Below are 22,430 nucleotides of genomic sequence, written 5' to 3'. Positions count from 1 at the left end.
AAAGTGAGAGAAAGCGACAGAATGAAAAAGAGAAGGGAAGAGGGAAGGTGGTGATACGGGGTTGGGGAGAGAGAGAGACAAAGCAGGGAAGGGAAATGGGGAGAGAAAAACTGGGGGCCAGGTGGGGAGAAAAAGAGGGAAATAGAGACAAGAAAGAACAGGAAAGAAAGGGAATAAAAATGAAAAAGGGAAAGAGGAAAGAGACAAAGCAAGAGAGAGAGGGAAGAGAGATAAAAAGAGGAAGAGAAAAGCAGATGTGAAGAGAGGGAGAGGGAGAAAGAGATGCAAGGAAATAGAATGAAAAAGTAGGGGAGAGAGATGAAAAGAGAAAAGGGGAGAGAAAGGTAAAAAAAAAAAAAAAAGTCTGTGTGAGCCCTATGCTAATAACACTACTATAAACACAAGAAAACAAAACTAGGTGTACTTGGAACACAGCCTCTGGCATTTTGTTTAATCATGAAGATTTTTATAGGCAGACCTCGATCTACAACTATTAATGTGGACAGGTTACAAAGCATCTAAAGGTTTTCCCTGAACATAAATTATTTGAAATGAACACCTATGCAACAGATGAGCGACAAGATTATCTGCAATTAATGCAATAATTCATCCCAGCACAAAGGAGTTATGATTGCAGAAGCCCGAAACTAACAGGAAAACTGCACAAATATCAAATGTCCCACAGAAATGCACAGTAAAATCACTCAACTTCAGAAGAGGCTACACTTGGCCAACTTGTGAAATGTTACAAGCCATGACTCTCAATTGCTAGATTAAAAATGGGATTAGGGGCGCCTGGGTGGCACAGTCGGTTAAGCGTCCGACTTCAGCCAGGTCACGATCTCGCGGTCCGTGAGTTCGAGCCCCGCGTCAGGCTCTGGGCTGATGGCTCGGAGCCTGGAGCCTGTTTCCGATTCTGTGTCTCCCTCTCTCTCTGCCCCTCCCCCGTTCATGCTCTCTCTCTGTCCCAAAAATAAAAATAAAAAAACGTTGAAAAAAAAAAAATTAAAAAAAAAAATTAAAAAAAAAAAATTAAAAAATAAAAATGGGATTAAAATAAATCTACTTCTCTACCTCCACCTTCTAAAAAAGTCTGGATAGTTTACTTTCTATGTGGTCTCTTCTGAGTACCTCACATACTGTCCTGGGAAGACGGACCCTTTAGTTCTGTATTGAACAACCAGCGGCAACACACAGTGAGGCCACATTCTACGTGGTCTGCCAGCCTCCTTTATCACAATCTGACAGCTACCTGCTAGGAATCATCATAGGAATTCCAAAAAATGAGTTCATAAGGCCCTCGGAATTTCAAACTTTTTGCTATGTAACAACAACTGTTTAATGAATGACCACATCACACCTTTTCAATAGCTTAAGGCTTAAAGGCTGAATCAACAGGCTCAAGTGTTACACGCCCTTTGATCGTTCTTACCTTTATTAATCAGATTTGATTAGAGTGTTTCCTTACTCGATTTACCTTTCCAAGCTATCCAGAATCTTCATAGAGTCCTATGCTCAAGCGAAACAGGAGAAAGGTCCAAACCTGCTACTTTCTCTGGACAGAACCAGAAAGGGAAGGACAGATAACGAGATAAATCTTCGGCTGGATGGCAATGGATCTGAGCCTGTTTTCACTTAAAAAAAAAAAAAAACACAACAAAAAAGAATGAGCTCAAAAATGTGTGATGCTCCTGGATTAGAAAATGACATGCTATGCCTCCCTCCAGCCAAGCTAAAAACCTCCCTTTCCAAGTTAGCAGTAAAAACTACATTCTTGTGTGTGGTGATGAGTCGGGTGGGAACACTAGCAAGTCTGGAAGGGTCCAGCTGCTTGGAGGACTGTGAGGGTTTAAGATGTAACTAGGACCAAAAAATGCTGCCAAACGTTTTCATGCAGGACAAGCCAGTATCAAAGATTCTTAATAAAAGACCACTTGCCAGAGTAGATTAAGAAATAACTTTATTTTTCAGTTGTCAATCCCATGATTGAAAAGACATGTTGCTCCCAAATAGACAAGAGGCATAATCAGAAACAAAACTCATTTTGAAAACAGCTTATGAGGTTATTACACTGTAAAAAATCAGCAAAGGATCACCAAAAGCTGCAGCCAACATTTAAAACTGGTGTAACATTCTACTCAAGCTCAGCAGAAATTTTAAAGCCATGTCAAAACCATGTCAGCCACAGACTAGCAACAATAGAGACATTAACTGTTGAGCCTTCAAGAAAAGCATTTAAAATATCCCATTTCCTATAAAAGATCGTCTCCTTGAAAAGAAGTGCTGTATTTCATCAGGAGATTCTCAGAACTGGAGCTAAAGTAACTCCTCTTCCACGCCAGTTCTAAGCCCTCCTGTAATCAATATCTATAGCTAATCTCGGACAGAATTTGGCTTCTCAGAAGAGTCTTTGTCATTTAAGCACAGTGTGGAATGGGAGAAAGCGTGTAGTCACCAGGGAACTAACAGAGTACAAAAGACAGTCACTTCTGAACTCGCTGATGCTCAAGAAATCAGAGACCCTCCGTTACAGCGGGTCTCATATGCCTGAGAGCTTTGTGCTTGAGGAAACACTACTTAGAGGTAGCTCTGGTTCGGTTTATATTTAATTACAATTTGCCATGTCCTGTCACAGGAAAGTTCTAATATTTTCAACAAAGTATAAGCACTCTCAATTTCCTCTTTACCCCCCGCTCCCCACAGACTGCCCACTGGAAAGGGTAAGAAAAGCTTAATTGTGACTCCATAAAGAATAGCAGCTAACTCAGCAGTTCACACTCAACTACAGACGGACAGGACTAGGAAAGGCAACCTGGTGCAACTGGCTCTGGAGCCAGGCCTGCAGAAGTGTGGCGTGCGGTGTGTTCAGAGCACGCAGGGAGAAGAGGGAGGCTGGCGTCGGGGCACACACAGACTCTTTGATGTGTTTCATAGCACATCCTGCCAGAGCAACACCACCACCAAAAACGGAATGGATCTGACTGTACCCTTTGACTTCAAAGAAGTCTGTGCCCGTCCCCAGTTCTCCACCTACACTTCATGCAAGAACAAATGACCACTATTATCTATTTGAATATAGGGCTTAACAAGAAGTGAGCGGGGACGGGTAAAAACAGCATATTCTGTAACAAAATGCTTTTTGCAAAGATTTATGTAACTTAAGCGTTAAAATGAATTGTTCATCTCTACGTATGTATCATTTTGCAGTCCTGCACCCACATGAGTATGGTTATATATGAAAGAGAACTCCAGCAAGGACACTGAATCCAAAGGGCAGTTTTAAGGGTTTTACAAGATTTGCTAATAAATTTACCAGAGTGTCAACCATTCTACTCTGAGCCTCTTTTCTTTATTCAATACTCTCACGACAAGTTGAAAAGAATAAAAAGAATCAAATATTCAGACTAAATTGATTATGTGCCACAAGCTATTTAGCACACAGGATATCCTTTAAAAGATACTGAAAAAATGTCCACTACCTGAATTCTTTTTATAAAGCCAATAAACTGAAAATTTCAAAGGAGAGAGTAGTAAGAACCTTCCTCCTCTCTCCCTCTGCAAATAAATCATTAAATACATTGGGTAACATTATAATGTCATTTTTATCATAATAATATAAACAATTTCCATCATCATCCTGAATATTACTTTATAAAGATATATACTTTAAAAGGCTTTCAAAACATTTTTCAACCCAGCATTTGAGAATAAAGCATTAAAAGAGTTTTGTATACAGCAACACATTCAATGTGATAAGTGTATGAATTTACAACCATACATAATATATATATATATATGTATATATATATATGTATATATACTTATATAAAAAACAAACTTGGCCAGAAGTTAAGGCTACCTACAGAGTTGTCCAAGAAATTATGCTTGTCAAAACAATTACAAAATTAAAATCACACATGCATTTTTAAATCATCTAAACCACTGACAAAATAAGGTTCAGCATTCAAAGTTTTCAAATTAACTGCAAGAAAGTGCTACTACACATATTTACATTTTCTTAACATGAATCAGTGTTCCCACAAAATTACACTTGAATTTTTCACCAGCCTCAAACAAAACGTAACTAAAAAATGAAACTTCCACAACTTGGTACCTGGTACTCTTCGGAGAGAACAGGCTGGAAGTGGCAAGCAGCAAGCATGATTTACAAATGTGCCGTCTCACCGACCCAAGTACATTTCATAATATTGCTTGACCTGACGCGGGCTTGGAATTCTAAGCCACAAGAGGGACCAAGAGTGAACATTTCATTAATAATTACACATATCAGCAACCAGATGGTAAAGGTGTCAGGCTTTTCCCATTCAAATCAAATAATTTAAACATGGAACTAAATAAAACCAAAATACAAATGACTTTCTCTCAACAACACAGTCATTTCTGACGTTGCCTAAGTATTTTATTTAAATGCTTTCTGAAAAAGTATTCTGAACAAATGCCTCTTTTAAGATTAATTTCAGAAAGTACATTTAACGCAGAGCCTGCAGAGTCTTCAACGGACGAAGTGTGCTAGGATGGAAGAGGTCCCTTGCCCAGCTCACAGACTCTTTTAGGAAATGAGCTGGAACGCTAAGTCCATGCTTTCAATTTGGTGAGTGTTACGTGCCGAATTTCAGTATCTAAAAGCTACTTTTTTTACATCTTTCCAACCTTGCAAAACATAGATTTTAGGATGGAAATTTCATCAAATGGTAACAGGAGCAAGACTTAAAATACGATAATGTTTAATGCTAAGGATGTTTGTCCCTGTTGAATCAAGAGAAAATCCTACTTTAGACTCCAATGAAATTTAGTGTTTTAGGCACTATTTTAATAAAACTAGCACCCTTAATTTTTAGCTCATGACTGAAAGTAAGTATTTTAGACAAACTATTGAAATAATGTTTCTTTTTAAAAAGTTTGTTGCTATTTAAAGATAAAATAGATTTATTTACTCAACCAATATGGTATTTTGAGCAACTCATAGCTTTTTCATGAGAGCAGATTCACCAAAATAAAATTATTCCAACTCTCTACAGCAGAGTTGCAACTACAGAATTTAGGCATCACTGAGAAGTTAGGTCAGGTAAAAAGATATTCACTAATACTCAGTGACCTAACAGCTTTAAAAAAAAAAAACAAAACACCTCAAACATTTTATTTCTAAAGTATTTCACCTAACAGTGTCTAAAGAACACAATTTTTAAGATTAATATACAAAATCACCTTAGGGAATTACTGCAAGATGCCACTTCGCCAACATGGCCTAGCATCTGTCACGGTTCCTTTCCCTTCATCTTTGCTAAACAAACAAACAAACAAACAAATAAACAAAAAACACCTAGAAGGTGAGGCAGGTGATTGTCTTCATAAGCTCTCTGATATAGATTGTGGCAGAAGATGAAGAGAACAGAATGACATATTTAAAAAGCCAAACCGAACCACAGACTGCTTCCTATTGTTACGACCCTGTGGAATGCAAGCTAGGGATAGGATAAAACTTGGAAATCCGGCTCTGTGCTGATGGGTTAAGGCATTCAGACTCCCCAGTCATTTTAAAGAACACCTCCTGTTCCTGCAGTTTCCTGGCAAACTCTTCTTCCAGTGTCTTAAAAAGGAAGGGAAAAAGAAATTATGTGCTGGTATTACAAATAGAATTTACTCTGACAGTCAAGAATAAAACTATTTGCTCAAAACACTCTCTCTGTATGCTATCTTAAGGAAGACCAGAGTGCTCAACATTTAGAATAGGCTATGAACAGCCCTAGACTCAAGCCTCTGGCTCACCCATGTGAATGTATATAACTTGGGTCAATTACTTACCTTCTCCCTATTACAGATGCATTTTATTCTTCTGTTGTAAAATAGGGACTATATCACTATATCACCTACCTCCATGGGTTGCTATGTGAGGATTAAATGTGAAACATACTAGGCACTCAAAAGCTGGCATCTATTATTAACTATTACCTGTCTCTCCCACATGGCACTTTCCGTTTTCTGTTTTTTATTTTGATTTTTGGTGTGCAGGTCTTTTCTTCCACACTAGACAATAAGCTATTTGAAGGTAAGCCCTAAAGCGGATTCATCTTTACACAATACAGAGCAAATGTAGTAAGTACTTGATAAATACTCTAGGTATCGATGACTTTGTGGACAAATGACTCAGGGATAAGTGCTGCTGTAGAGGCACAAAGTTTAGGAGAAAATGGAAAGAAACAGGAAGGTTTTTCAGAGGTGAAACAGGAGCTCAGCCTTGAAGGAAAGATAAAAATTTGATAGACAGGATGTGGAAGGCATGCCAGACAGAGGGGACTGAAACAACACACACAGACAGGAAACCACAGACTTGGTGTGAGTAATGGTGATTAGACTCATTACCAGAATATGAACAGGCAGAAAGTGGCCTGTGGAAGATGCAGTTAGAAAGTCTGACTGTGGCCGCGGCACCTGGATGATTCAGTTGGTAGAGCGTCTGACTTCGGCTCAGGTCATGAGCTCACAGTTCATGGATTTGGGCCCCGCATCTGGCTCTGTGCTGACAGCTCAGAGCCTGGAGCCTGCTTCAAATTCTGTGTCTCCCTCTCTCTCTGTCCCTCCCTCACTCACACTCTGTCTCTCTCTCTCAAAAATAAACATTAAAAAAAGAAAAAAAAATTGACTGTGGCCAATGTATGGCACTATGACAGCTTCAAAGTCAAAATGAAGCATTTCTATTTTATTCTGATGGAACTGTAGATTTATCAATACCACAATGCCAGTGTCAGAGACATTCTTGAATATACTCTGGTGATAGCGGGCAAGTAGGAAGAAACGAAAAGGAACTCGAGATCAGAAGGCCAATTTTAAGCAAGCAGAATGATAGCAATGGGAAAGAGAAATATTATAAAGAGAGAGTCAAAGTTATTTGTCATCTCATTGAAATGGGATGTGATGGAAATGAAAGATAATTCACATTGCTAGACTAGATGTAATTAAGAAGACGGGGTATCGGAAAGAACACTATTGGTGGGTGGGACTGAACGTGGGAAAAATGAGGTGGAGATGAAGGAGAAAGGCTGCTGAGTTCAGTTTGATCTTCTCTGAGTTCACAATCTTCAGTAAACACTCAACAGGTATGTATTAATCATTACAATTTTCCAGGAACTGTGCTAGAAGCAGATATGTATCAGTGAACAAAGAGATAATGTCCCTGCTTTCAAGGAGCATACATTCTTGTGGGAGAAGACAAACAATAAACAAATGTGTCTGTCTGCTGGTGAAGAATGTTATGAAGGAAAACAAAGATGAGGGGACAGGGAATGTCTGAGGGGAGCATGGGGGCTATTTTATATATGGTCATCAGAAAGAGAAACCTTCGACGAGATATTGGAACAGAGGCCTGAATGATATAAGAAGGAATGGAACATCCAGGTGGAAAATGGGTGCTTAGGACATGAACCAATAATAAGACAATAAACAATAGCAATAGCAGGGACACTTGGGTGGCTCAGTCAGTCAGGCGTCCGACTCCTGATTTTGTCTCAGGTCTTGACCTCACAGTTCATGAGATTGAGCCCTGCATCAGGCTCCAAGCTGATAGCACAGAGCGTGCTTCAGATTCTCTCTCTGCCCCTAACCCACATATGTGCACACTCTCTCTCTCAAAATAAATTAAATAATAGCAACAGCAGACATTCACTGAACCCTAACTACAGCTCAGGTACTAGGAAGTGTTGTCTTTGAAAGAACATCACTTCTTTCAACTGTCTTAACCCCAATTAGGTATGTAATGTCATCTTTGTTTTACTAATGAGTAAAACTAGGCTTAGGAATGTTAAGTGACAGAATTAATCATGACAGCACTAAGCCTTGAACCCAGATCTGCAGGACTTTAGAACCCCTCCAAGTTCTGGAATTATCCTTATTTTTTTTTTTAACATTTATTTTATTTTTGAGAGAGAGAGACAGAATGCGAGTAGGGGAGGGCAGAGAGAGAGGGAGACAAGAGAATCCAAAGCAGGCTCCAGGCTCTGAGCTGTCAGCATACAGCCTGATGAGGGCTTGAACTCATAACCAGTAAGATCATGACCTGAACCAGTCAGACACTTAACTGACTGAGCCACCCAGGTGCCCCAGGAATTGTCCTTAAATACGCAATAGATGAAGCCATGACTAGGCACAGGGTCATCAAGGGTGTAAAGATGGGAGATGTCTATGTTTCAGATAACTAGAAGACAGAGAAAAAGTGATAAAGAGCACAGAGAAAGAAGAGAGTCACAAAAGTCAGAAGAGAAGAGAAGAGAATTTTAAGAAAGAAGATTTTTAACAACAGTTCAATAACACCGTAGGATTTGGCTGTTAGCAACTCACTTATGACCACAGTCAATGAGTTCAACTGGGGAGTCTGAGGTGAAAGCTAGACTGCAAAGAGTTAAAGAAACTGGAGAAAGGTCCTTCCCTACTTTTAGAATTTCAATCCACATGAATGTATTACCTATTCAAAAATTTAACAATAAATAAAGTTTAAATTAAAAAGCCATACTGATTATCTGGGGCACCTAGGTGGCTCAGTTGGTTGTGTGTCCAACTGTTGATTTTGGCTCAGGTCATGATCCCAGGGTCATGGGATGGAGCCCCATGTCAGCTCAGCGTGGAGCCTGCTTGAGACACTCCCTCACTCTCTCTCTCTCTCCCCTTCTCTGCCCCTCTCCTCTACTTGTGCTCTCTCTACAAAAAAATTTAAATATTAAAAAAAAAAGCCATACTATTAACTGACTTGGTCATTTCACTTTTTCTAGAAACATTTAGCACATAGTAGGTGCTACTTACATATATTTAATCAACTGGATAAATGGAAGAAAGGAATGGTCAAAAGGTGTAGCAGGCAGGAAGCCCAAGAGAAAATAAAGGTTTGAGAGTTAGCAAAGGGAGAGGATCACATAGTGACAGAAAAAAAAAAAAAAAAGAGTTGAAATGGTTGACCAATTGGACCAGGCCAGCAGGGAATCAAAAAGCAAGTACAAAAAAGGAAGATGGCTGAGAGCTAGATGGCAGGAGGGAAGCCTTCCCTATTTTACTAGATTGTCAATTTACTGTCATATGAGGGCCTTGTAATCTGGCTCCAGCCAACTTGTCCAGATTGAGTTGTCATCACTTCCTTCTTTCTCTCCCTCCTTAATGCCGACACAAAGGCACACTCCCCCAGCGCCCCAATGACAGGGAGCTACTTACGATTCCTGTACACACCATTTTCACCCATTCTCACCATTGTACTTAGACTGCCCATCACACCCCAACCTGTTTGTATGCCTAGCAAGATCTTACTCATCCTGAGTCTCACTTGGCTTACAATGCATCTTCTCTGTAAAGCCTCCCCAACTTCCCAGACTGAAGCACTCTTCCTCTTTGGCCTGAACACTGTGCTCCCGTCCCATCTCCTATACTATACCTCCCTCAGAGCAATGATCCTATTCATCTGTAATCGCGTGTCACTACATTCTGAACATTTGAGGGACAGGGGCTTTGTCTCTTCATCTCTGTATCTCCTGTCCCTGACACTGTACCTGATATATATTATGTAAACAGCCAATAACTGGGTGGATGAATGGATGAACATAAACATATTTTAACTAAAGCTTTTAAAATTACCTTTTTCCTAGGTCTCAATTTCTCTCTCCATTCCTTTAATTCTTGGCTGTGTTCCTCATCTAATTCCTTGAGTTTCTGAGTTTCATGCTCTACCAATAGGTGGCATTTTTCATTCTGAAAATAAAGTTTGGGTTAAAAAATTTCCAATCAACTAAGCAAATTTTCACAAATATAATTACCTTTCAAAATAATAAAGTACTCATCAAACATCAAACTATTACTGAGGTTCAGATTCTCCTCTAAAAACCCAGGGCCAAGAACTATGAAATGAGTCATAGCTTCATTTTTGCAAGTTTAGAAGTTAGATCTGTTACTTACCATATGAAATGAACTAAAATAGAATTAGTTTGATCCTACTTTTCCTTTCTAAGAAGGTTTGCTCATAAAACTGACACTTCAAAGGGCATCTTCTTATGCATTTACCATTGGTGCCAGAATGTGGGATTAGGACTATTCTACTTTAGTAAATTAAGAGAATATGAAGAGTATCCATAAAGTACACACTATTCTGAAATCTTAAACATTTTAGACTATATAGTGGGTGGGCTGCACACTCCAGGTAAGGTCTCAAAACAGTCCCCCTAGGGTAACCTTTAAATGTCTTGAGAAAAATTCTCATATATTTAGTCCATCGCTTTTTTCAAAAACCTAGAAGAAAATGAGCTATTTCCCCCTAAATGAAATTTTGAATGCAGAATCTGCCAACAAAACCACCTACCTCATTTTGAAAACTTTGTCATCTTCTTTGCAAAAGAGACTACAAATAACTCAATACTGCTTTTGAAAGACTCAACTTCTTAGGTTTACAATTTAGCTTCATGTTTATATTAATCATGGTTATATAAACTCTCAACAAGTGCCTATGATACTAGCCTGATCTTTACTCGAGTCTATACAGAAAACGAATCTCTCAATCCCAGCATTTCCATGAGTACAGTACAGTTTATCCCAGTTAGCTACTGTTTTCTCCAAACCACCACTTGTGCTGCCCTGCTCCCACCAGCTCAGTTCTCATGCTTCTCTATCTGACCTGCAGCTGATGCAGCTCTCGGACGTTGGCTTCACACTGCAACTGAAGATCCCGCATTTGATTTTCATGTTTCTGATGCTGAGCCATCCTCTCATTTTTCTGCCTCTTTTCTTCTTGAGCAGCAAACTATAAATAAGAAAAAGAAAATACTGTTAACAAGCAATATAATTTCTGCATCTTCTAAAGGAATAATTAAGGAATTTAATCTTAAAATACAATAAACTAAAGCTGCAAGCATGAATAACGTACTGTGACTCAAGCTGGAGTCGACATTACGGCTTTGGACGGGGGGTGGACTTCTGGTACCTTGTCCCTCCTACCTGATCAGTGACCACAGTTCATTTATGTGGGGTACCTGAGACTGCAGAAGCACAGTGAGGCCCCTACATTTTAACTTCAAAAGCTGTGCAAGTCACCTAATTCCCAAGGTTGGTTTTAGGGCCCAAGAGCTGGTGTGGGGCCTGGGGCCCTCTGTGGCCACCACCCTAGGAATACTAAGGTGGTATATGCCACATAACCAGCCCCAGTCCACAGAGCCAAAGAAAATACCAACAAGCCCAAAGGGGCTCGAAATGTTTACGACATAATTATGTGACACTTCTAAAGGACATTCCAGTTTTTTAAACTTAAAAAAGAAGAGAATAATTGGCTTATTTACCTGCTTAATTTTGTCACGGTCCTGATCTGGTGTGGCTGTTGAGTTAATTCTCAAGCTTTTCTTAAACATGGCCATTCGAGTCTTGGCTTCACTGCGCTGAATCTTAGGCAGTCTTGCTCTTTCTTGAGTCTGTCTGTTTTTCAATTCCTCAATAAGTCGTTGATTATAACGCTGCATTTGTTCTGTTTCCTAAGAAAGTATCAAACACAATCTTGTGATGTAGATATAATTTAAAATTTTAATTATTTATTTTTTTATTTTAGAGAGAGAGAGAGAGAGACAGAGTGCATGCGAGGGAGAGGCAGAGAGAGAGGGAGACACAGAATCCAAAGCAGGCTCCAGGCTCTGAGCTATCAGCACAGAGCCCAATGTGAGGCTTGAACCCACAAACCATGAAATTATGACCTGAACCATAGCTGGACGTTCAGCTGACTGAACCATGCAGGTGCCCCTAAATATAATTTAATACTCACTACCCACATGTATGCTCAAACATGTTCTTGTATTGTTTCCCAAAATCACTCCCTCCCTTGTTGTATTATCAACCAGCAAACTTTTAGCCAAAATATAATTTATAACAAAAATAAAGCCATTAGTAAGCTTTATATAAGAGTCTTATATTGAAATTCTCATTACTAAGTCAGAAAGTCCACATTTTTTAAGGTATCTGAACCATAAATGGGGCCACAATAGCTACCTTTGAGACAGCATGAAGATTATAATGTAGAAGAGGACTTAAGCATTGAAATCAGTCACCTTCCATGAAACTCATAGAAAAGAAGTTTGCAATCATGATCAAGATACAATTAATTACTCCAAACTTCACCAAAGAAATTTTAGGATTATAAAAATAGAAAGGAAATCTAAAATTCATTCTCTACGAAATAGAAGTTTCAAAAATGAATAACTCTGCAAACTTCAAATGAACAAAAAGTAAACCAATTTTCCTTTCATTAACCTTCTCATGGCGCTTAAGTAGCTGATGTCTTTGCATGAAATACTGATCTTTAAGTTGCTGTTTGAGCAGCTGGTGTTTTTCTTGTAAGTGTCGTTCTTCAAGCTCCCAAATTGCAGCTTCTCGAGCTAGAAGAAAGCAATTTTCAAAATGTCACTTTGTTCTTTTTACTAATGTACTTTGGAGTTCATTTTAATATTTACATAAATGTGTTCTATATACAGTAACTTATACGCACACTGACATTGTGAACTATAAATGAAATATTACCAATGGACAGATAATATCTATCACTATTTACCATTCTGTTCTGATGCTCTATAAACAGAAAATGCCCCACCCACAATACCAAAATTCCTTTTAATCATCTTAATGAAAAATAAAAAAATCTAAGCTTTTTGTTAAAATCCCATTCTGTCATGATGCCATTAAGTATACCAACAATTGTAAGGCATAATGAGTATACAAAACTATTCAGGTAAGGCTTTAGCATCATCTGCACAATAGAGATGTTTTAAGGATTGTAGTTTATGTTCACTTCTGTCATGAAGGCATTCATTCTATGTCTTACAATATTTAACTTTATAAAGAATTTTAAAAATTTAAATGCTTAAAATTTTACATAAACCTTTTCCTCTTATTAACTTCATCTTTCTACTTTAGCAAAGGAAAGCATTCACATAATTTCCAATTATTCGATATTATGGATACTAGATATATACATGTATCTTAGCAATGGTCTTCAGATACCATTTTATATATACACATATGCTGTGTAATTTCACATACCTCTCATGAGCTGCTGTTTGTTATTCAGGCACTCTCTTTCAATATTGGCCAGTTCTGCCTTCTGCTGTTGGATGATCTTTTTCAGAGAGCCATCTAATTCTTGTTGTTGCTTCTGAACAAATTCCTGTTCCTATTAGACAGTTAACCATGAGTTAATAAGCATCTACTGAGTGAAACATCCATTTATCTATATGACCATATACATTAGTAGCTATCAAGATTTCTAAACCAAGTTTCTAAAGTTAACTGGATTTAAAAATCACCAATTATATAGCAATATATAAATGTATTAGTCACTCAATTCAAGCCCAGAAAAAAGTACTAGAATACATAATACTCTAAACTCAGTATTAAAAATAATACACATGAAAGAAGTCACCCACTCAGAATGTCCTATGATATGAACATCTTTAGGAAAATAATAAATTTAGAGCTTCTAAAACTGATCATTCATTACATTATGGTGTGGATAAAACAAGAAAAAACAAAATGCCTTTTATGAAAAGGAGAATAAAGAGCAAATAAGTAAAACACATATCAGAATATTTAATATCTCTATTTTTCCAAGAAATAAAGACTTAGGAAGTAATACCATGGCAACACTAACAGAGAAATAATTTCTGTATCTCTAGCATGTGCCTAAAAAGAACAACAGTTTATGGACTTAATGAGAAATAGTGCATTGCTAGAGAAATGTGATCTAGGACTCATAAAGTGAGTTACATTTAATAAATAAATAAATACACACACACACACACACACACACACACACACACACACACACACACTCCTGATAGTCAAAAACTTCTGCCAACATGTTTGGGATTCACTCATTCATTCAACAAATATTTACTGAGTACATACTATTTGCCCAAATGCAAAAATTTATGCTTTAAAAAAAATCCTTCCACAACTGTGTAAGAAAAGGAAATATTAAAGTGACTTATGGTCTTTATGCTAGATTGCACATTCACAGAAGAAAAGGAACAATATCCAAATTGAAGAAATGTAAATTTTGCCAGTAAATGTTCGGCTCTCCATCCCTCTTTTGGCAGTTACAGCAGTCTATATATGATTAGCCCAAGGGATATTCTGATCAATTTGAGTGTGGATTTAGAAATTTAAGACTGAAGTGGCACTCCACCTATAATCCCTCCTCTTGCACATCCAAGAGAAGATAAAACTTAAGGTCCATTTTGGATCTACTCTTTGTGCCTTTGACAGAGTCTGACAGGATCTGGATCACTACCAGCCTGGTCTGCAATGCACTGAGAGTGAGTATAGCCGTGTTCCTTAAGGTGCATGCCTTACTATGTGTCTGGAGGTGAGAATTAGGTCTTACCATTCATGACGCCCTGTTAAAGTAATCCGGAGTTATAGATACTGCTGTCTCATCTGTCATAATTTGTACTTCAGCATAAATACAATTACACACTAGCAGAAAGACTAATGAATTGCCTCTGTAAAATACAATTGTGAGCTTCACCACAGCCAAGTTTTTATCACAGAAAAAAAGCCACAATGAATATTTAATTTCAACTATCTAGAATAAGGCCTTTTGAGTTTTATTTAAAGAGATACGAAATCTCCATGCCTATTTTTTAGGCAATTATAACAAAGAAAGTTGTTCAAGCTGGTCATTTTCCTACAGTAAATATCACATAATAAAAACTAAATTGTTTCTCTAATTTCATAGTAAAATTTCTATGTACAAACTTGTACAATACTTAATATATAATCTATAACTTAATATAACCTGCAGATATAGCAAAAGGTTTTCACATCTGTACCATTAACTTGTATAAAGGACTTTTAAAAAATATCTCTGTAGACAGAAACAATGGGCCCAAATTAACTACCATAAATATAAATACCACATTTAGACTCAAATAAATGCAAAAGTACAAGATGAGGGTGAATAAATATTTATGTGAAAATTAAGAAGAGTAAATACATGCCAGTGCCACTAAAAAAGTAAATGGAATTTCTTGTGAGTTCAATTCTTGGTCATATTACTATATTTGTCTAGATAAGCAAGATGACAGTCCAGTTCAAAGAAAATCTTTATTAAGTACTTACTAATGCTAGGCACTGTACCACTAAAGGGGCTACTAAAATTAAGAAAAGACAGTACTGCCTTTAAGGGCCTTCCATTCTAGTGATCCCAAATTGGTTCTGTATGCCCACATAAAGAATAGTGGGTCTCTTCCCTTAGTATCACATTTTCAGAAGTTCAAAAGTAAACCACAGAAAACAGGAAGCTGTGAATACAGGGTCTAGAAACCATGCCACACAATGAATAATGGAAAGAATTACAGAAGCCTGTCCTGAAGCAGCTAATCCATCAGGGGAAAATAAGAGCTAAGACTGCTATACAGAAGGAGGCAGAACTACCATTGTGCTGCTCCAGAAAGTAAAATAAGAGTTGACAGGTAAGAGTCAAGGTAGGCTATGTATGCAAGTGCCTTCAACAATGAGAATTAGCAAAGACACCAGTTGTCTTACAGAGTCAAGGACTTAAATAATTAAGCAAAGTCTGGATAGTTACATAGTCAAGAATACTATGCAAACAATTTTCTTCTTTTCTTCCTTCCTTCATTTATTTTAATCTCTATATTTATTTTTATTTATTTATCCCTACCCCAAAATGGGGCTGGAACTCACAACCGCAACATCAAGAGTCATATGTTCTCCCAACTGAGCAAGCCAGGCACCTCAAATAATCTTCTATATTAAAGGTAAAAATTACCTGAAAGGTCCAGGTCCCTCACATACTAATTCGTATATTTTGTTACTTCAAAAGAAATAAAATTTTGTATTAGTGAGCTTTCTTTAAATTTCCTAACTACAAAAGCCAAGTATAACACATTCACATTGGAATTTGTAATTGGAAATTATTCTTAAGATCTAAAAGAAAAGTGATCTTACATTCCAAAAAGACTGAACAAATTTACCCAAAAAAAAAAAGATGGATTTGATCAATAAAAGTAACAAATAATTTAAATCAACACAGAAACTATAAAATGCACCCTTTAAAAGTGTAAGTTTAAATGCTGATAAGGAATTTTGTCATATTAATCAGACAACTATAAATATTAAAAACACAACTTCGGATTCTAGAAAACTATAAGAAAGGGTTATGTTATATTGGGCTATTTGTACAGAATTTATTTCTAATTCAAAGGATAAAAATGGTAATGATCAGAAAAGTGATCTTAATTCATAATTTCTCCCTCTCATTAAAAAAAAAATTGTTTTGCTTACTCTTTAGAAAACTACAGAGTCCAACAGCTGCCAATAATAATAAAAAAAATAAGTCTAATTTCAGGAGAGGGGAAAGGAATGGGTGAAATCAAGCTGTATTCTATCTACTCCAGTTGTGTATATCAAACATCAAAAACAAAAATTATAGCATTAAGTCAGCTAGTCACTTCCCCACAGAAACTGTGAGAAAGAATACAGCCTGGAATTCCAGACTTAATTTAAAACTACAGCAAGGGGAAGAACAACTCACTATTCCTTATACAATTTGAATAGTGAAAACTAAAGTTAAATGGAACTATAATCACATTTAATATGCCTTTTCTGACCATATCCATAATTAAAACATATATATAACATATATAAAATCAAAATGTCACTTCACACAAAGATAAAAATCTAATCACAGCATTCAATTTCTCACATGTGCAAAGTTTATAAAATACTCCTGGGAAGCTACTTCTTGGAAATGAAAATCTCAAAATTTGTGGTGAGGTAGAAAAAAAGAACACTGTTCGGAGTGTTCTAATCCCAGTTCTACCATTAATATGGTTTGTGACTTCAAGTGGACCGCTTAGTCTTCTGTGCTGCGATTTCCTTATCTATAAAATGGATACACTCCATCCCTATATTAGGGTGGAGGCAGTAAGAATCAAATGTGAAAACGCTTTGAAGAATACTATACTATCAAGTTCATTTCAGATTACTACTGTCATTACTGACATTATCATCTATCAATCTTCTAGGCTTTAACAAATAAAGCGAACAATGAAAAGGCACATGTGAGCTGAAGAAAAGGCAGATAAAACGGGAGAAGGCATCCTCCCACAGATGCGTGGGACTTACATCCTGCAGCTGGGCACTGGAGACTGCGCAAGAGGACAACTGAAAAGACCGGATCATGGCCTGAGCAACACCCTGCGGGTCAGAGTACAGTGCACCTCCCAGGTGAGAATACAGCTGATGACTTTTTGTAAATGGAAAGAATAATTACACAAATGTTGAGTTTCAGGAGGTCTCGAACAAGGTACCTAACAGAGAGGCCTCTTTCTCATCTGTAAAAAGGTTTTGAATGAGATCAGTGGATTCCAAACTCTAGTTTATGCTGTTGTTTTTTAAACCAGTCAAACCCTCTTTCAAAAAATGTACCACAAAATGTACGAAACAGATGAAAAGCAGTGCTGCTTTAAAGTCTAAGCAGGGACCCAGAACCCCCAGTCCTCTCTTTTTGAAGGATCCCTGAGGTGCTTCTTCCAGACTCCACAGCTCTTGGGAGAACAGTTTAAAAACCACTGGACTAGACAATCAAATACTTCTGGCTCCATGACTATATAACTATTATTCACAAATTCTCAAAATGTTTAAAATAGATGCGGTACCAAGTTATCATTTTAGCGCCTTCATGTAAAGCAGTAGCTAAAGAGAAATACTTTTAAATTTGTTAGATTACTAAATTTTCATTAAATTTACAGAAAGAAATTTACTGTTGCTTTCAGCTTTAGTTGAAAATACAGGCTAGCCCCCAAAATTTTATGAAAATAAACCAACAAAATTTTATTAAAGCATGGGATCACTTAACTCCTTCAACACTAAATTCTCAATGTCAACTCTAGCATCTGAAATATGTATTACCTTTTAGAATCTAAAAGGCCTACATTCCTGTACAAGGAAAAACCATATTGGTCTTATCTTGTTTGAAATCCAAATTATCCACAATTAGATGTGTGAAGCAAGGACTTCCTCTTCACCTATTAACAACATGACCAATAACCACTGGACTAAGCTGATAAAGAGTTCAGATTAAGCACAGAAATAACGGTTTAAACATGAGAGGCAGTACGCTGTGGTAGTTCAGAGGAGCTTTCATTTCCTCCCCTGTAGAATAGAGGTAATAAGAGTAACTACCTCACATGTTGTGAGTTTAAATGAGTTCATGCAGGAGAAACATTTAGAACAGCACTTGACACAGTAAATGCTGTGTCTGCTTTAACACTTTAGTAATCCCCACACTAGGCCAAGACAAAATTTTTCACTGCCTCAAACCAACCCCCCCCCAAAACATGAAATTTATTCAGATAGGCTAGTTTTGTTAAATTTTAAATTCCAAAATACTTCCCTTATTTTTCATGGTGTTAAGATATTCTTTCCTTTAAATTTTTAAACAGTAGTTTAAAATATCCTTCTGGACAAAAATAAAAAAATTTTAAATGTCATTCCATTTGTCGGTCCCCAGTGGTTTTTGTTTCTTCCATGTTTTCACATGGGTCTGTAAAAGTTTGGGAACCACTTTTTACATCACATAAAACCACATTAAATTGGTAATTTAAAGCAACCGTTAACATATAATCCATGTCTCTTCTTCCTTTAATTGACATATATAACTACAAACTGAGCTCACCTCTCTGCTTCCAAATTGAATGCAAACTTAATTAAAAGAAAAATGATTCCTAGTAAAAAGACCTCATACAGTCATGAGATAATGCTAAAAAAAAATCTGTTTGAAGTACTAGCTTGTCTAGTTTTGTAGAGAATTCACCCATCTTAATTGGCTCATCCTTATCATAACCTAGAATCAAGTTTATACAGGCAATATTTTTTTAAACTGCTGGATTCTGAATCAAAAAGAAAAACAATGTAGTTAGTATTTAAAATCTGATTTTAAGTTGCTTATGTTGAGTTTAATAGTAAAATAAATGTTTGATCTACCATTTAACATTACCGTTTATGGTTTTTCTTTTAACTCCCAACTTTATAAAAACAATGGCCTTATTTTTTTTTTAAGTTTATTTATTTTGAGAGAGAGAGCGAGCAAGCATGAGCCAAGGAGGGGGAGGCAAAGAGGGAGAGAGAGACTACCAAGCAGGCTCCACGCTGAGAGCGTTGAGTCTGACACGGGCCTCAAACCCACGAACCGAGAGATCATGACCTGAGCTGAAATCAAGAGTTGGGTGCTTAACCAACTGAGCCACCCAGGTGCCCCAACAATGGTCTTTTAAATAGTCATTCTTTTCATGTGTACAAAGCCTACACACTCAACCTCTATATTTTGTCATAAAAGTCTTCTATCAAACAGTGACATTACTACTTAAGTATATAAGTTTCCCTCATGATTATAATAAGAATACAGTGAATTATACATCAACATCCTTGTTTATTTCATCCGGAGTCAGCTTTCCAAACATTCCACTTAATTTCATATTTGCAACTGAAATGTCACCATCTCATGTGAATTTAGTTCTACATAAAGAATGCCCTGGGAACCTTTGTATTAGGAGAATTCAACATCATATAATAACTACAGTAGGAGTTTACCCTTTCCACCATGGTTTATTAAGCTGCGAGAATAATGCTGCTTTCTGTTTTTAGTAGCATTAAGCTGCTGCTGTTACCTGAGCATGCTGGCTTTGTGCAAGCTCCTCTTTCCTGCGTTTCATGAGCTCTTTTCTCAGCTCTTTGGGTGCTTTCTCCACTTCATTTATAACCTACAGTGTATAAGCATGCAGGAGGTGGGGAAATAATACTTTCTCCACAGCAAGCATTTATGTAGCAGACAAGCTACAAGTCAAAGATTAAAGCTGATACAAAGTTCCTTTCAACATGCAATAGTATAGGTGTTAGTTTGGTGAAAAAGAATGAAAGGATAGAACATGCTGAATCTCGGTGCAGAAAGGGACATCACACCATATAAAGGTTAATCAGATGCCTAATTATCCCTACATATTATTCTCTCTTAAAGATCCAAAGACAATCAGTAAAGGATTACTAGCAGCACTGAACACATCTACTGACATTGTTTGAAATGCTGAAAATAAGGAAAGTCAATGCCATTTATAAAAGTACAAAATTTCGTAACTGGCTCGATAAAACCAAAGAAATAAGTCTAAATTAAGTTCATTTAATGAGACCAAAAGAAAACAAAAGGAGAAATAAATGGATACTATGTTTTCTTTTTTCATCCAACACACCATTTTATATACGGTGTGATAAAAACAAACATGTCTGATGATTTTGTGTTGCATTAGAATAACATTCTCCTTTGCTGACAATGTAAGCCAAACTTGTCAACTTTAAAATCAATATTATAAAGTACTCATAAAGTAACAGTGTAGTATGCTATGATTTATTATACCAAATAAAGTATATTATAAAATGAAGTATAATTTGGAGCTCCTTCTTTTAATTATTTCAAAATCCTAGATACGTATTCCACCTAAAAATAGATCTGTAATCCAACTATGAAAAACAATCATGTGTTCACAAGTAGAAGCACCAAAAGCAATCAGATTCCAAATCACCACATGCTATTGACCGTCTGTGAAAGAGACTGATTTTGATTGAAGAGAGTGTATTTAAAATTCCCCATCAGTAATCCCTCATGAAACCAAATCACCATTAAAAGGAAGAGACTCCCCAAATGCAAGAAATTTAGCAATAAGGAAAAAAAAAACATAATATAGTTATTTAAAATATGCATATTGCGATCTCAAATATGTCTACTAGCTAAAACTCTCCAAGCTCAAAAACCGTAAAAATAACTACAAACTTTTATATATTTAAGATTAAATCATATATTTATCTGTAAATTTTTTAAAATTTAACCTGGTATTAAAAAATAAGCTCTCAATAAAAACTTCCCCTAGTTTCAAGAAAACTGATATGGAGCCTCAGTAACATCATATATCATGGTAAACAGAGCAACACTATGTGAAATATTAAACAGTAACAGAACTAATTTTTAGAAATGGTAGTCACATCAAATAAAATTATAGACCATTTCATTATTTACTTAAAGAAATTATAGAATGTACTATATTAACGTTCGATTCTATGCTTTTTAAAGTAGATCCTCAAGTTCAGCAATATGATGTTCAGTTTTATACACAATTTAAATGCTAAAGCCAATTAACTTGGGTGCTTTAGATGTATAACTAAAGTGAAAATGCATTTACTAGTTTGGTTGAGATTTTTATTCTAATCCTAATAGAACTAATCATAATGATTATCCCTGGGGTCTTTCATATCATGAAAAAGTAAATTCTCCCCCTACACTAAAAGTATAGAATAAATCATAAAACCACTTCTGCTAATATGTAAAACTCTTTTGTTTTAATTTGGGGGCAAATAAGACACTATTACAATATATAAATCCTCTTTCTGAATCAATGACAATCTTTCATAGTAAGTAATAGCACAGATCCTGTAACAATATGGAACAGTTTTAGGAAAAATTTAAAAATTCATTGTAATAAAATGACTTTACACAGGTATTTTTCACACGTGATTCTTCAAAGTAGCTCTCAACTTGTTGAACTTACAGATATTATTTCCAATTTCAGGGTACTGAGCTTTTGTTTTAATACAACATTCATGAAAGGCAATCAAGCTAACCAAGAAAAAAAATTTTAAGCATGAATTAAATATTACAAATAAATAGATGAATTATTGTTGCCACCTACAAACACAACATGGTGAGCTTTCGTGAAAGAAGAAATTTCTACAGAGGCTTTAACTGTTGCTAATAAAGGAAAATGATAGATTGGAAGGAAAATGGATTAGACTTAATTTGAAAACTTGGTTCAAGGCTTAGCTGGACATTTAATGATAGTCTGTAAACTTGAAGGGACCATTAAAAAGCTCTTCTATTACAGTCTTCTTGGTAGTAAAATGAGATTAACACCTGACCTTACTACTACCCTACATGACTGTTGGGAAGACCACAAAAAAAGAATAAATTGGTGCTATGTAACTCTCAAGTATTATTCCTAATTCTTTAGTCTTAAGTGTACATTAAAAAAAAAACAACCTTTAATAATTAAAAGTAGTAGTTACACTTACCTCCTTCTTTCGGTTCTTTAACATATTCTGAAATTTGGACAACTCTTTCTCTTGTTCTGCTTTAATGCGTTTGGCTTCATCTCGCAAGCGATTTGTGTGTTCTTGTTCTAGACGTTCAATAGTCTGTTTCTGCTGTTTTTCTAGATTCTCAATCTCTTGATCATATTGACGCTTTTTGCTCTGTAAAATAATGTGGCTCAGGATCATTTAACTTGTCTATCACTCACGTATTGAAGAGTACATAACCAGCATTTAAATGTAGTGATATGACA

General features: G+C 36.4%; 1 protein-coding gene across 3 annotated transcripts in view; it reads right to left on the bottom strand.

Annotated features, from left to right (window-relative positions):
* Nucleotides 1-1,943: 1,943 nt before the first annotated feature.
* Nucleotides 1,944-22,430, bottom strand: part of SLK (STE20 like kinase) — a 56,197-nt gene continuing 35,710 nt past the window's right edge. For 2 of the 3 annotated variants that reach the window (XM_015536730.2, XM_042959937.1), the window contains 8 exons: nucleotides 22,159-22,338; nucleotides 19,713-19,805; nucleotides 13,063-13,192; nucleotides 12,277-12,401; nucleotides 11,319-11,507; nucleotides 10,661-10,786; nucleotides 9,631-9,744; nucleotides 1,944-5,608 (listed from right to left, as the gene is read on the bottom strand). In XM_015536730.2, the coding sequence (XP_015392216.1) occupies nucleotides 5,462-5,608; nucleotides 9,631-9,744; nucleotides 10,661-10,786; nucleotides 11,319-11,507; nucleotides 12,277-12,401; nucleotides 13,063-13,192; nucleotides 19,713-19,805; nucleotides 22,159-22,338 (1,104 nt within the window). In that variant the 3' untranslated portion in view covers nucleotides 1,944-5,461. The remainder of the gene's footprint in view (nucleotides 5,609-9,630; nucleotides 9,745-10,660; nucleotides 10,787-11,318; nucleotides 11,508-12,276; nucleotides 12,402-13,062; nucleotides 13,193-19,712; nucleotides 19,806-22,158; nucleotides 22,339-22,430) is intronic. The other variant, XM_007080304.3, reaches the window with a different exon arrangement.

Source organism: Panthera tigris, chromosome D2 (assembly GCF_018350195.1).
Source record: "Panthera tigris isolate Pti1 chromosome D2, P.tigris_Pti1_mat1.1, whole genome shotgun sequence".
NCBI classification, from domain to species: domain Eukaryota; kingdom Metazoa; phylum Chordata; class Mammalia; order Carnivora; family Felidae; genus Panthera; species Panthera tigris.
The sequence above is the reverse complement of the archived record's forward strand: the minus strand, read 5'-3'. Positions and strand labels throughout refer to the sequence as shown.